The sequence below is a fragment of the Garra rufa genome, chromosome 5 (genome assembly GCF_049309525.1).
Source record: "Garra rufa chromosome 5, GarRuf1.0, whole genome shotgun sequence".
NCBI lineage: Eukaryota > Metazoa > Chordata > Actinopteri > Cypriniformes > Cyprinidae > Garra > Garra rufa.
This window is the reverse complement of record NC_133365.1, coordinates 11,568,410-11,584,983: the sequence shown is the minus strand read 5'-3', so window position 1 is coordinate 11,584,983 and position 16,574 is coordinate 11,568,410. Positions and strand designations below refer to the sequence as shown.

Sequence of the window (16,574 nt, the reverse complement as noted above, 5' to 3'; positions counted from 1 at the left end):
ATCGGTCATTTTCTAAAAAAAAAATTTAAATCTATACTTTTTAACAACAAATGCTCGTCTTGCACTAGCTCGACTTCATGCATTACATAGTCAGATTGGAAAGGTAGGCAGAAGTACCGACCAACTTTACAAAAAAAGGTAAAACAACGATGTTGGACAATCTTGAAGTTGGAAGATAAAATGAAATAGAGTTTTTCGCCCTACTCTGCCTTTTTGAACCAAAGCACACAGGCGAAGAACTAACCACATGTGACCTTTCCAACGTGATTTCCTAATGCGTGTCACAGACATGCATCGGCAAGCTTTTGTGGTTAAAAAGTATATTAATTTTGATTTTGTTAGAAAATGACAGATAATTTTGCTAGATAAAACCCTTATTTCTCGGCTGGGATCGTGTAGAGCCAATTGAAGCTGCACTGAAACTGCAATCTGGACCTTCAACCCTCTGATCCCCATTAATCCTCTCTGATCCACCATCCTCAAAAACCTAAATTTCTTTGCAACTGAAGAAAGAAAGACATCAACATCTTGGATGACATGGGGGTTAGTAAATTATCAAGACATTTTTATTCTGGAAGTGAACTAATCCTTTAAATTGAGTTACCTTCTAAACTAAGTTTAGTACTGAAATGTTACATTTCTTTTGCCGCAGGTTCATCGGGTGTTCACTCGAGGGGTGGCAGGCGTGGAAGGCACTATTCACAGAGGAGACAGAGTTTTATCAATAAACGGGACCAGCTTGAGTGGGATCACGCACGGAGAGGCGCTGTCCTGCCTTCATCAGACCAGACTGCCGAAGCAGGCATTAGTGATCATCCAAAAGGGAAAGCACACTGAGCCAACATCACCTAGACAAGAACTTCCCCTTCAGACTGAAATCTGTCCTACTTTAGGCCATAGAGACAGCATCAGGGAGCATAAAACAAGTGAGTATCTGGAGTTTTCAAATACCATTACCAAATACCATTTTCTGCCCCTAACTGGCTTCTTGGTGTGTTGTAGGTGTGGAAGTAGGGCCAGACGGGGCTTTGAGTGTGGAGTTACAGAAGACTACAGCTGGTTTAGGGTTCAGTCTAGATGGAGGCAAAGCATCTGCCCTTGGAGATCGACCTCTTTACATCAAACGCATTTTCCGTGGTTAGTGCTTTACTCAAGTATTCAAGCACGTCCACTAGGGGGAGACTATGGTGTAATCTACATATCAAGAGAGAGCATACCTCATCTCAGAGCAAGATAAGATGGGTCTAGTTCAAATTGTGTGTTCTTTGTCACCATTCAGGAGGAGCCGCCGAACAGTCCCGGGTCGTTGATGTCGGAGATGAACTTCTAGCCATCAACGGCAGGTCTTTGCAGGGCCTTATGCACTACGATGCCTGGAACATCATTAAAACAGTCTCTGAGGGTCCCGTCCAGTTAGTCATCAGAAAACCCAGGACTTCAGTATGACGTCTGATCTTTCTGTACGTATTGCACGCTTGTGAGATGCCAAACTGTGGTGGACTCTTATTGTACATAGACTTTGCATTTCTTTTTATATGTTTGTTACAGGATGAAGAATTTGTTGCACATTGATTTTTATACAAAACGAGACTTCTGCAGATTTGTGGTAGACTCACATATGGGCTTAAAGTATTTTTAGTACTTTCTATCTGCGTTTTATGACTTTTTGAAGACATTAAGAATTCTAAATGATATGTTAATAACTGCATCCCTTTGTATAATATAATTTAATTCCGATATTGTGAAAATTGGTTTATACGTATATGCTGATAATGCAGACCACTAAAGAGTGTGTTCACTCTGCCTAATCTAATGGATTACAGTAGATCAACATAGATATAAAATCTATGTGAATCATAAAATGAAATTTTGTTTTGGGTTGGTATTGACTTATTGTATCTTAAAGGTAAAGCGTGTAACTTCAGTGCCACTAGCAAACATTTCCCAAACACTCCTATCATCCTCATCTGTCAGGCCCTTGTACAGAAAAACAGGAAGCTGCACCCCAGACACCCCAGACACCTCAGACTGCCGTGACAGAGCCACAGTGTTTACACTAGCTTCACCTTTAAATACTTGAATTCAACATTTAAAATACAATCATAGAATGAAAAAGCATCGTCACCTTAGAACACTTTAATTAGAATGAAATACTGACTTCTAAAATCATGACATTTCAGGTTCTTCGGTTGCGTTTGATCATATTCTTTCAGCTGTGAATACTGTCGTGTTTACCATCTGAGACTTTCAATAGTTGTCTCCCTGATAAAAATGTATCAGTGCTGTTGTTCTATTTTACTTGAATTGTCTTTGTGTAAATATTGAGGCTCCCACGGATTTTATTGTAATTTAATTTCGTATTAAGCGCAAGTGTATTAACTATAGTGTATATGAAAAAAAGCAATCATGAATATTTCTTTTGTCTATCTGAGCTTCTGTTCTGCCCTTGTGAATAAAGACATCAGATATTTTTTAAATGTGCTTTTTTAAAATTCAGTTTACTCATGAACCAGTATTGCCTGTCAAAGCTACTTTTTTCATATTCATTTACATATTAATATGCAAGTCTTGTTAATCTTTGTATGCTTTTAGTTGTTCTTATGCAGCTACCTTGGTAACTGTGTTATTGTTTGTTGTTCATTTCTTATATCCATATTAATGAACACTACATGCTCCTAATGAGAGGCACAATTGACTGAAGTGGTGTTTGGTGCTGAACACTTTCATTGACATCATCGGCTCAAGCAGTCAATGCAAATGCTCATTTAGAGTAAATATATAAACATTTAAGGGTGTTTTTGTTACATGACAACAATGTTAATGTATTTGGTCTTAGTAGAATTGATCTGCTATGCTGTTAAATTGCTGCTGCAAAACAAGGACATGAACTTGCTACTGCCAGTACATATACCGATATGGTGCTGTGAGTATTTAAGACATACTGCTGCACAACTAGCATATATAATAACCCGTAGCAGATCTATACAGGTGGAGCTGGGGAGGTGGAGGGTTTCAGAGAAATGCTAAAAACACATTGTGAAATGCTCTAGTGAATGTTAACTAGTTGTTTAAATGTAAAGCAGCAAGCCCATTGGCTGCAAATGCAACACGAACCAATCAGCTTGTGCCAAGTAGCTTTTAAAGCTGTTAATATAATTAATTTGCATTAACGACCCATCTAGAGTTTCTTGACAGAACTTGGCATTTACAGTACTGTTCAAATGTTTTGGGCATGTAAGCTTTTTCAAAGTCTCCATTATATTTTTAATCAAAATATATGTTTTGTAGCATTAAATATCTTTATTGTAATTTGTGATCAATTTAATACTTGCTAAAAGTATTATTTTCTCCCCCAAGCTTTTGAACAGTAGCATATTTATTATTTCTTTTTCAAAACCTTTTGTTTTGGACCTTTCTCTGGATTGCTGCTGCAATTTTGGACATAGTTAAAACAACCAAGGCTACATGTCAAAAGTTTTTGAACAGTGAAATTTTAATGTTTTTTAAAGAAGTCTCTTCTGCTCACCAAGCCGGCATTTATTTGATCCGAAGTACAGCAAAAACAGTCAAATTAACTTCATTTTAAAGTCTCCTGGTTACACGTTACATGTACTTACTATGTAAATGTACTTAAATGTATAATGATACTGTAACAAGAACATCTCAAAATAAAGTGTGAACTATGTTTACCATTTAAAACAACTGTGTTCTATTTGAATATATTTGAAAATGTAATTTATTCCTGTGATCAAATCTAAATTTTCAGCATCATTACTCCAGTCTTCAGTGTCACATGATCCTTCAGAAGTCATTTTAAGATGCTCATTTGCAGTTCAAGAAACACCTTCTATTCATCAAATAAACCTGAAAAAAGCTGAAGACTGCAGTAATGATGCTAAAAATTCAGCTTTGATCATAGAAATAAATGACATTTTAAAATGTATTCAAATGTAAAATAGTTATTTTAAATAGTTACAAATTTCTAAATTGGAGATTTGGATCAAATGATTGCAGGCTGGGTGAGCAGAAAAGACTTTAAAAATCCTACTGTTCAAAAACTTTTGACTGGTAGTGTATAATGAAGGATAAAGAGAACATAATGGACGTGATGTCTTTTTTTGTGGAGGACAGTATTCAGGAAGCATTTGCACAGCTTTAAACAAAATGCTGGCTATATTTACACCACTAAATCAGACTGGTTGGAACATTTACCACATTATCATTTCAGTTTCACTTATTTTTTCTACATATAAATGCAAAACCATGCAGCACAACAGCACACAGGGACTTAGTGAAGGGGGAATTGTTTGCATCTCTTTCCAGTCCAGATGGTAGCCACAGTCTCCTGGGAGCCGCCACCGCCTCACTCTACCTGCCAAGAGTTCAATAATCGCTGGCAGACATCAATCTCCTCATAATACGCCTCTGTTCTCAGTGAATGTCTTTCTGTGATTCAGCCATTGCAAAATGATCTAAACATGGAAACTGCAGCTGTTGTTGTAGCTGAGTTGTAGCTGGTTTCTCTTTGCCAGCAGACAAAATACGCAGGGCTATCACAATACACAAATTGATAACCATCCAACAACAGTTTGTAAACAAAAATATAACAAATACTGTATGTGGATCCTCAATACTGCCAGGTCTGAGCAAAACCGACTGTCCTTGCCTAGCTAGTTAACTAACCTACAGATAACTGACAAAAACATCTTCTTTAAACTCAGTCAGTTAAAGACAGAGTTTGAAGCCTAACCTATATGTTCAGTTTGTTCTCTGGAACAACGATAACGATGGCATTTTTTGTCATTTAACAATGTAAGGAGTAAAACTATTGCAGATTTGCATAGCCTAAGGCTACATGAGTTTAACTGTCAATTAAAAAACGAGCTGACACTTGTTAAAATGTCACAGTTTCAGTTCTCACCCATTTCCTGTTCTCCATTTAACAGTCATGTGATCAAAAGCCACAGCAATAGTGTGAAATACCAGTCAGCAGAAGAAAGCGAGACATCACACCTGGGCTACAAACTCCAAAAATATACCTTTTGTGTGTGTGGCTTTAGATGTATGCATTTTTTTTTGTGTGTGTGTGTCCAGACTGCAGTGAAACCTCTGATAGATAACCTTGTTTTTGGATGTGACGTTTACACACATCAGGCAAAGAGAAGAAATGGTAACTGTGTGGGTGGGTTTGATCGGACAGCTAGAATGGAAAAAGTGAGTAGGCTTAACATTGAGGGGGTCTAAAAGACCACTAGAAAAAATGCTTCTGTTTTGCCTTTTTCCTATTTTAACACAATCCTTTTGTTCGCAAATTCATTTATTAGACACTTAAAGAGTTAGATGATACACTAAATGTTTAGTTCTTTATATAGCACAAACATTATTCAACATAAAAGTAGTTTTGTTGAAGGCTTGTTTTTAGCATGGTGTGATCTTACCACCACCAGTAAATGAATACATATTAATAATCATTTAAACTAACAACCTTCAAAACGTAACTTGTTTTTTTCCACTGCTACCACAAAATACTCTAGACTCTAGAGGGAAACAGCCCTTGAAATTTTCCATTTCACTGTTTCACGCTTTGAAGTAATCTAACATGTGAAGTTGACTTTATGCCTCCCCCTTGGGAGTCCTGTGCCCCCACTCAATCTCCTTTGTTCCTTTTTCAAAGAAAGACTTTTCTGTCATTCTGCAAATGAACTATCTGTGAAATATCTTATTTTTTCTTGATGTGCTTTTTTGGTCCTCAGAAGCTTATACAGTATAGAGCCAGTTTTTTATTCAGATTCTGACCTTTTGGTTACATGATGAAAGTCGAGGACAAATTTTTTTAGACAAAAAACGATGTTCTGACATTTTTTGTATTATTTTTAATTACATTTCTGTAATTCGCGCACACAAACTGTTATAGCAAAATGGAATTGTGCAGAATTACAAGGTGATATATTTGGCATGTTTTTCACGTTTTATGTTGCTGCCTTATGTTAAACTGACACATCAATATACACTTCATACAATATAACGTCAAAGCAAAAACAGAATTGTCACAACTTTGTAAGTATGTTAAAAACCTGAAATAAGAACATTGCATAAGTATTCAGTATTCAGTATAGTAACATCTACAAGCAATATGAATGCTCCTGAGCTAAATTTCAACTGTCCCAGATAAGCGTATAAATACTTATGCGATGGAATCATATAAGTTTTTTTATTTTTAATAAATTTGCAAAGATGTTAAAAACCTGTTTTTAAGGGGTAAGAAGACTTTGGCAAGGCGCTGTAGGCCATGTTTATAAGAGTGTTTCTAGGGCAGTGGTTTTCAGTTGGTTTTGCTTCATGACCAGTTAACATCGAGTGATGACCCAAATTAGTATTTACCAGACAGACACCGGACCAAACCACTATTAGTATTCACCATATTACCAAGAGACAGATGAATTAGCAGAAAATAACATAGACTGTCTGAAGCTGTCTGATTGTTGTTATTTCAACTTGGAAATGAACAGAAACATCAATATACCTTTCGCTAAAACAAAGCAATGAAGACTCCCTCTAAAAGGTCATGCTGATTTATAGATGATCATGAACTTTAAATGTGAATCAAGACCTCTTGAGGCTGGCATACAGGTTTGTGTTGCAGGTAAAGTCTTCAAACCAATCAAAATAATGAGATGAGCCATTTAGGGATTTTTTTAAATCTGGGCTTGTGTTGTATACAGTGTTGCTCCATCAGGAATCGTCCAGATCTGTCTCCTCAACGTGTGTCACAGAACAGTGGTTCTTGCAAGCTAAGCTAATGGATTACATCACTTGCAGTCATGGATATTTGGAATGCTGGTCTCATTCCAGAGTCAGTCAACAGGGAGGGAGGGAGAGAGGGAGAGAAGGGAAATGAGACCACCTCGAGCAAATGAACGAATCCTAACGTCGCTATAACACATTACACACATGGCTACTGGTTGAGGACCGGCTCTTTGTCCATCTAACCGTGACCTCATTGCACATCTGGGATCTAAACACTCATTCAACATATTGGTTTTGAAGAAAGGGAGGTCGAAAGTGGCAATTTTCCACAGGTCGCTTCATCCTTAGACTTTTAATTTTGTGAGACATCAAGTCCCAGATTGCTAATGTTGTTCATGACAGAAATATTGCAGAAGTGAGCCATCCGAATAAAAGAGGTTCCTCTCTCACCCATACACCTTTCCTTTACTCATAACTCATCATAATTCCCATTACATACCAGGGCAATAAAGTTTCCTGAAAAAAACAAAAAGGTTATTAAATGAAAAGATTACAGTGTTTCATATAAAAAGCGAATTTCCTGGGCACTGTTGATAAGGGAAAATACATTAAAGATGTGTCAAATATAAATTTAAAAAGGCAAGCAGTCTTTTGAAGCAGGAAAGAATCCCAAAATGCTGCAAATTCTGCTGATTTAAGTTCTGCTGAGTGATTAAGTGCTAAAGACAAACTTGTGTCTCAACATATTCAAAGCTTTAAAGTGGATGTCTAATGCTGACTTATTTACACTGCTAAAGAGTTGGATTCCCATGCTAAACATGGCCAAAGTTTAAAAAAAAAAACTAGTTGGATGTATGACTGTGCCAAATACACTCCTTCATTTTTTAAATCCTTCATAGCATTGCCAAGTCCACGTTTTTCCCAATAACATGATATTTATTCCCTGGAATGTGAATTTTTCCATGGAAGCCCCACCAAAAAGTAAATGGGCTAGTTTTGGGGTAGTAGCAATTAATCGTTTGTTGTGAAAAACCTGACAACCTTGCTTCTCCGGGAAGAGAGTGCGCACACATAAACCAGAGCGAGAGTCCCTCAATGTGCTTCATTCAGGTTACGGAAGTCGTTGGCAGCAATGCACAGAACTTTGCTTGAGAAGGATTTGTCATTTAGCTTTTAGATCACAAAATCAACAATGTCACCAAAGAAGTGTGTTTTTGGTTGTGAGGGAAAAAATGACCTTGTTCAGCTTCCCAAAGAACCCAGGGTTAATAGGGTCATGACATGGATTTTTTTTTTTTTATTATTTGAATATGTTCCTTGAGGTTTACTTGTAATGTTAATAAAGGTTTTTTTTTTGCACAAAATATAAATAAATATATATTTGGAAAAGCTGTGATAAATAAATAAACATGTGAAAAAATGTTTTCAACCCTCATTCTGACGCTCTGTCTAAAACAACCTATTTTAAGGGCCATATCCTTTAAAGGGGTCATCGGATGCAAAACTCACTTTTACATGTTGTTTGAACTGTTGAACTTCTGTTGGTGGATGTAATAATGAACATAGCAGTAGTCATTTACTCCCAACACTTGAGCAGCAGAAGACATAGAGGATAACGTTACTTTAGTTTTTAAAAAGGAAAGCGCCGATCCCGATCTACATATGCGTCTATGTTCGTGCAAATCGTTCCTGATGCTGCTTCACCCACAGCAGAAGTAAGTATAAGGGTTTTTTATGCATCTTTGCAAACGGCCTTGTGCTTGTTAGAGCACTAAACACGATTAAATGCAGCTAAAGTAAACATTATGGCTCATAATCTCACATCAGAGAGGGACGGAGCTCATTTGCATTTAAAGGGACCATGCAGTAAAATGAGTTTATTTTTTGCAGAGCTGATTTTGACAAGGTAAAAGGGTGTTTTGTTACACTACTATTGAGATTTTTAACCAAAGTATATTATAGACTTTTCATTAAGACCCTAAAGAATCATATGAACTTGTGGAAAATGGACATCCAATGACCCCTTTAAGGCTTTTCAAAAATCAGCCACTGTTTGACTGGCTAACATCATTGCATAGGAAACAGTATCAACGCCCCCTCGCTATTGCATGTGAGTGTTTGAATTTTGTTTTGAATAAAATGATCATTTCCAGACAAAGCATTATGAAATCATTTACTTACAGTTTGTAATGCAGCTGCAGTCAGATCTAGTACTGCTTCTTCTTTCAACAAATGTTTCATTGTAAACTCTCCATGACACTGTGCCTTGTTTACAAAACAAAATCCTCCAAACAATCCTCAGACATGATACTGGATGCCATTAAAAATAAGCTATTCACTTGTTCGTCATGCTAGAATCCTTCTAAAATCTGTACAAAGTTGCAAACGAGCTGTTTAAAACAAATGCGTCAAAGCAAACTCCATTTGTCCTCACGTGGACTGTGTCAGAATGCGAACATACATCTGTATACTGTATCCAGTGCAGAGAGCGGCAGTGATATTCATTTGTATTTCCTTTTGACGCAACGTGACATTTGTATTCAGAGCAATCAATCTATGGTCAGAAAATGACTATTCATTGATTTCTTGCAGTTTTCAGAGAGAAGCTAAATCATATAAAAAGGACTTAGTAAGCAGGAAAAAGCACAAATAATTTGACAAACTAAAGTTAATAAGTTATAAAGATACAACAGTATTAATTAAGATATTAGCCTAATATTTCACCTACCTGACTGGAAATGATAAGAACAAACATGAATGTTGTCAATTGTCAGTTCACAAAGCCTTTTGTTCCTGAGGCAATGTTTTGCACTCTTCTCCTTGATTTGTTTATAATTTTTGGCAGTCTATAGTACTCCAAATGCTTTTCTCGGTTCCAACCAATTAGTACAGCCCAAAACATGACAATAATTGATCATTATCAGCAGCAATAATCAGCAAAATTTGTGAGTTCTGTTTGTTTCGGTGGCACTGTTTACGTTCAGTGCCACCAATATATGTACTGAAGATTAACATGAGATTAGCAGAAACTGTACATGTCCTTTTGAAGAAAGAGGATTATTGGTAAATTGGCTGTATCCAGCTTAAACACACTTTATCTAGCAAGCAGACCTGATAACAAAGAGCACCAGGGTGCATATGTACGCTCACAGTGATCAACTGTTTGACTCTCTGTGAAATTAGGATTAATGAATTAAGTTCAGCATGGAGTCAACTCAAATGATGTGGGACGCCCCGTACAAAAACAGGAAATACTGCTCTCCTCTCTGTCTACCTGCTTGCATTGTTCATTTTCTCTCTCTCTTTTGTCAAATTCTCTTCTTATCTTTATCCAGCTGGCAGTACACTTATCTTGCATGTGTATGTGTTTATTTTAACACAGTGCTTGCTGGAAGGGTCTATCAGTAGAACTCCTCTCCAAAATATGTTGCATTGAAATTCACCAGAGCTCTTTTATCACCCTCATAATGGTGAAATCATCGAAAGGAGCACTGAATGATGTGTTGATGGCGGCACGGAGAAGAATCATTAGCCAAGTTCTGCTATGCACATCAGCGGCGCTGATTCCATCAACATGCATTGAGATGAGATGCCATTTAGGTGAAAGAGAAAATGATGAGTGTGTTTGTGTGTGTATTCATCAGAACATGCACTACATCCTCAATCACACAGTGTATGTAGAAGGAGGAAATACATTCGAGGCTCAGTGCAGGAAGATGGATTTTCCTGCCACTGCAGTCATCAGCCGAGGCCTTGCCTGCTTCAGCACAGCTGGGCTAGTGGGGTCTCCTTGGAGCGGCTCCAGACTGGTGAGCCACCAGCCAAAGTCCGGATGGAGCTGTTAATCAAAGTGCCACTAACACAGCCATCCATCTTCAGGCTGGACGGGCTACTGTGGCCCTCTACAGCTTTTCCTCTCTGGTGTGAACAGAATCCCAGTTTCATTTATGCAAATACTTGATGCTAATTTAGAAAAACTAAATACAAATGAAATTATGGTTATTATTTATCACCAAGAAGTACCATGTTTGATCATATGCATGTACCACGTTAGGCTTTTCCTACAATACACCAAATATGTGCAAAAAACACATGCTATTACCACAATAGCATGCCTAAAAAACATTTTGCTAGTGTTATGTTGCACATTTATCCTTGTGAGAGAAGACATGTGAAAATTGTATATGTAGACTCGGGTGAAACTGTTCAGCGTTCATAATGTCAATGTGAGAAGACTGAAGGGTGCAAGCACAGTGAGAGAAGAGTGATGGAGTGTGTTGTGATGTGTTCATATTGATTGCATGACCCATTCCACATACACTTTAGTAGATAAAAGCTTTCTTTCTCTACAGACAAAATGCATTGTTAAAACAGTGTGTTTGATGTGGCAGTGCATGCCAGATTCGTCATGGACACTGTGGAAACAGCTTGTCACATAATAACTGCTTGTTTGCTAATATTCAACATGGCATCTATTTTAGGAGTGATTTGTTATCAAATAAAGCTGTTTTATATAAGAGGTCACAACGTTGCAGGTTGCAACTGGTATAGGATTCATTTTCAGAACTTCACAGTTGTATGAATCCGATTAGAAAACGAGTTCAACTGTTAAGCTCTGAAAGTGTTCAATGGAATCAAGGCCATTATATGATTGTGTCACCAAGCATGTGTAATTCAAGTTGACATCTCAAGGTTTTCTCCAATGATACAAATGCCAAGGTTGTCATCTTCTTTAAAGGTCCCATATTGTCAAAATCGAAACTGAGGTCTAGGGGCTATGTAACTACCATATGAGTTTCAAAACAGTCAATCCACAGTAAACTGCACACAGCCTGCTTAAAGTAGCTGTTCATTTTCACGAGCAACTGTGACTTCCGCAAAGATGTGACGTCCGATCTACTCAGTCACCGCCTTCAGTCACCACCCCGAGCACCAATCACGTCCCACCCTCCTTTTGTCAAACCCAGACAATATCGTGCCCATAACATTGCTAAGCAACAACAACACGAAAACAAGTCGAGAAAACCCTGTTCAGTCGATAGATGTCGAAACTACATCATTGCACAGGCTTCAGAACAACGTGAATATAAGAGACCAGTGGCACGTCAACTTCAGCCTCTTTCACACAGCGATTCCGGTAAATACACGGATAATGTGTCCCATGATTTGTTCCGGAGTTGTTTGATTTGGTTCATTCACAGTTGTTTTCCGGAATCTGTGTGTGCTTTACACACAACCCATAAAGACATGTGACGTTTGGATGTGAGATGTAATGCGACGCGTACGTTTCACTAAACTGAAACTAACCTGAACAAACTGTGCTTCAGCACTGATAGTGAGGAGCTGGCTCTGCCCGATCGCCGCTTCATTCCACTTTGCACGTATTTTTTCGTTGTGAAGAGTCGCAGGGTAACGTGCATCATCACTACAACACTGCCTTTATGGTTCTGGCTTTTGTTCACACAGCGCTCGTTCCCGTAATTTTCCAGAATCAGCACGCATTGTGAAAGGGGCTTTACTAAAGCAACAGTTATGTAGCTTACTGCATTTGGTGTTTGAAAAAGAAAAAACATTAATGATCATTCTGAAATATCCTGTTGAGTATCAGCAGGCTAGGCTCTCTCTATGGCTCTGGGCTCGGCTAAAGCATACATGACCGTAGTTAACTGTGGTTGGCCTGGATGTGCGTCACTCAGAAAACAACAGGCCAATCAGAAGAGAGGCTCATGAATATTAATTAGATGGGCCAAAATCGACCTGTTTTTGACAGCGCTCCTAAAAAAGAGCTGTAAAAATATATTGAGATGGATTTTGGCACTTAGACCGCAAATATATATTCTTAAGGACATCAACAACTAAAATAAACCTCCAGAAATGTGTACAATATGGGACCTTTAACAATCTTTAGTATGACACCACCTGTCAGGGTTCATGTGGAGCAAAGTGGACGCAGAGCAGACTTTTTGGAAAATCAGGGACCATGCATTTTCATGGAACACTCTTTTAAAAAAAAATTTATTTTCTAATTTAAGAATACAATAAATATTTTGTATTCCCAAAGTTAGGATATCCTCGCTTTAGATTGTCTTAAAGGAATAGTTCACCCAAAAATGAAAATTCTGTCATTTATTACTCACCCTAATGTTGTTCCAAACCTTAAGACATTCGTTCATCTTCGCAACACAAATTAAGATATTCTTGACGAAATCTTTCAGAGATTTCCGACCCTTCGTAGACAGCAAGGGTCCAACTATGTGTCCTCATGTGACATCAGTGGTTCAAGCGTAATTTTATAAAGCTACAAGAATAATTTTTGCGCGCAAAGAAAACAAAAATAATGACTTTATTCTAAGATTTCTTCTATCCTGGGACAGCCCGCCGTCATTGTTGACCATGTCGCATATGTGTGGTGCTGCTAACTCTTTCACTCACCAGCCAATTTAGCTACAAAATTTTAGTTGAAATCAGTGGCCATTTGTAACTTCTACTAGCCAAAAAACCCCCGAAATAAACAAACGGCTTGAGACAGTAGACACAGTGTGAGTCCTAAGTCTTTTTTCGACTCTTCGTTATTGCTTCAATGCATAGAAAACCAGTGCACCCGCTGTGCTGTTATTTGTCAGGTATGTTTAAGTAAGCTAGATATGCGCAGATGCTGTGCAATTAGACTATATTTAATGCCGCGTTCCAGGCAACCCGTTACCCGTGTTTTTCCAACGTTCTATCCATGAAAGTGCACTGGAACAGCAGTCAAACCCGTGACTTCCCACCCGTGAACTCGTACTAGATCGATGTACTCCCAGTTCAACTCTCTAACGTCACATAGCCCGCAAAACAACAATGGCGGCCCCTACGAATGCGGTGTTTATGCAAGTGGTACACGGTGAAAAATAGACTTTAGGACAATATAATGTTGCAATCAAATTAATATTAATATAATACATAATACACACACGGTTATGTTTTACAATGTTATGTGTCTGAAACGATAAGTATGTTGTGAAAGTATATCGCCACATGGAAATGCTGGGCATAGCTAACGTTAAGGTAGCGCTAGGTAAACCTGAACTTGACCATGCAAACGATCATGCTTTGGCAATAGAAATGATTGCCAAATATAAGCCGGTACCGTCCGCCATGCTGGTTTATTTACATCTAGCTACCATAATTCCTTGCGCTCAGGCAGTTTGGCATGACTTGCCTGAAATGCTACAAAGTCGTGAGTCGTGGTTTGAAATCGTGACTTACAGGCTCAAAAACCTGCCTGAAACGCAGCATAATGCCATCCAGGCAACCCATTACCCATGTTTTTCCAACCTTTCTACCCATGAAAGTGCACAGGCAGTCAAACCCGTGATTTCCCACCCGTGAACTCCTACTAGATCAATGTACTCCCAGTTCCGAACTCTTGAAGTAACATAGCCTGCGAAACAACAAAAAGTGCGTTTACATGGACCCTCTTAATGCGATTATAATGGGATTTTGGCAATATTGTGATTAAACTTTACCTCATGTAAACGCAATACTTTGAATATAATAATGCGATTAAGCTCATAATTGCAGCAAGCATAATTGTATTAACATAGGTGGCGCACGCCGATTTTAATCGAAATACACAGGCATGTAAACACCTTAATCGCAGTATTGCCGCTTTGACCAGAGTGCGCATGTGCTCGTGATGTACAAATAACCACAATTCTTAGCGAATAATAGGAACAATTTAGGACAATATAACATTGCAATCAAATTAATAATAATATAAAAATAATAAATGTGCTCAGGCAGTTTGGCTTGACTTGCCTGGAACGCTACAAAGTCGTGAGTCGTGGTTTGAAGTCGTGACTTACAGGCTCAAAAACCTGCCTGAAACGCAGAATATACACACAATGACTCAGTGCTAAATCTGTGCAAATTTGGCTTAAATGAATTTACACAAGAAATTAATGCATGAACATAACTTGTGAAAAGTAACCCACCAAATTGGCTAGTAATTTGACAGCGTTACCCACCACCTGCATCTGCATCTGGCCAGTTGGCGGGTGTTAATTTCAAACCCTGATAACACAAGCTACATACCTAATGTAGGCCTCACATAATCATGATTATGGGTTTTGTGAATTTTCTGAATTCAAAACTCACTAAAACATGCTAAGCACTGAGTAGGGTTTCTGTCATTCTCGTTTCACATCAATCCACATTCCAGTCCGGCCTTCAGTCTGTGGGTTGATGAAGTCTGAAGCACAAGTTACTTAATTTGAATAGTTGTTTGTATAAAAGCAACACTCATAATGTTGCTTTTTGTTCTAATTATCAGCATACCTGTGATTTGTCAAAATGACAATATTCGTGTGATACTGCTAAATGAAAAATCTGCAAGCTGAATACGTGTTTATTAGTAAATGATTTGCTTTTTACTCCCTGGCGATCAGAAGCCAGTGATTCAGAGCAGGTCCAACGTGCTGTCCATCCAGCAGCGGCAGAGAGCGCGCGTGGGGAGAAAAACACGTCCATGACATCATCCGCCTTGTTGTGATTCCCGTTCCCACCGGGTTCATCTCGTGGATGCTATCACAGGATTCCCACACTGATTTCCCCCGTGTGCAACTTCAGCTCCCCCGTTACGGTCTGAAGCTCACGCCCGCGTTGGTTTTACTTTAAGACTCGCGGTATCTTTTTTCGCTCCGCGGTTTGGCTTTCGACATCGCCATTGTTGGTTTCGCGTCTCAGAGTTATGAGGACGACTGAGAGATGCTTCCGGTGTAAAAGTGATATCTTTATGAAGGCTGTCGCGAGGAAGAGCTCTCCGCTGTGCTCATGCGATCGAGGCTATTGTTAGAAGAGATGAAACGGTGTCGGTTGGCGTGACACACCTGGGATTGTTACAGCAGACCTCCAAGCACGTATTCCAACTGTTCCCCACATCCATCGTGCCTGCAAGCGGAAAGGGGTCGTTTGTTTCGCCGAATATTAGTTAGACAAGCCATTCTAGTGTGTGTTATTTCATGGGGATGTGTTCAAGGCAAGAGAGGATTCAAAAAGACGTCGACATCGTAATTCAAAGGTGTAAGGCAGAGAAAGACTGCCTGTTTTCTGGTGAGTTTCCATTGTCTCTTATTAAGAGAGCTGTTTTCGTTTAACAATTGCCATAGATTTAATCGGCACCATTGACAGGCTGTCAGTCTCACTGCTGCTGATGCCTTTATTTCCTCCTCCACACAAAAGCCCTTATGTTCAGAAACACGTATGTGGCTAATGTGCTCCAGCGGACGCAATTTAATCTTTCCTGGACATTATAAATTATGCAGTTATCAACTGCAACCGAGGGCCTAGCAAAACGTAAACTGCCGTTATTATTAGGCTACTACCACATATTCTGCGCGTATCACCCAAATAACAGGCATTAACATTCCTCTCAGGTGTTGTTTTGTGATGTGAATGATTTTTCAATTAGCCCACGCCTGTAGGCTATTATTATTAACTATTGTTAAGCGTCACACATTTATCAGCTATCAATTTAATTCTCCGATATATATTCATTGTCAGTGGACATTCCCTGTTGATGTTGCCATGGAGACTACACTTGTTGAAAGGGACTTTTTTGTGGTTCAGTGTGTTATATTGTTCGCAAACCCTAAGTTTGATTGTCTGTTTGTTTCAGACTTTCGATTCTCCGACTCCACCTTCACGTTCACCTACTCAAAAGGACCTAAAAGGTAAATATCATATGGGCAGCTGTGCTCTGAATGTAAACAACTGCTGTTATGTTTTGAATTATCAACTATATTGTGTTCGTTTCACAAAAACGAGCATTTCATCACCATCTTATA

The 16,574-nt window shown here is 38.6% G+C and overlaps 2 protein-coding genes across 2 annotated transcripts in view; both read left to right on the top strand.

The window, feature by feature from the left end:
- The window catches only part of pdzd2 (PDZ domain containing 2), an 87,446-nt gene extending 84,969 nt beyond the window's left edge, over nt 1-2,477 (top strand). The window contains exons 22-24 of the mRNA XM_073839523.1: nt 653-926; nt 1,003-1,137; nt 1,280-2,477. Coding sequence (XP_073695624.1) covers nt 653-926; nt 1,003-1,137; nt 1,280-1,446 — 576 coding nt within the window. The 3' untranslated portion in view covers nt 1,447-2,477. The remainder of the gene's footprint in view (nt 1-652; nt 927-1,002; nt 1,138-1,279) is intronic.
- A 12,737-nt stretch (nt 2,478-15,214) lies between these two features.
- parp8 (poly (ADP-ribose) polymerase family, member 8) overlaps nt 15,215-16,574 on the top strand; it is a 43,097-nt gene continuing 41,737 nt past the window's right edge. Inside the window, exons 1-2 of the mRNA XM_073839643.1 lie at nt 15,215-15,840; nt 16,406-16,460. Coding sequence (XP_073695744.1) covers nt 15,750-15,840; nt 16,406-16,460 — 146 coding nt within the window. The 5' untranslated portion in view covers nt 15,215-15,749. The remainder of the gene's footprint in view (nt 15,841-16,405; nt 16,461-16,574) is intronic.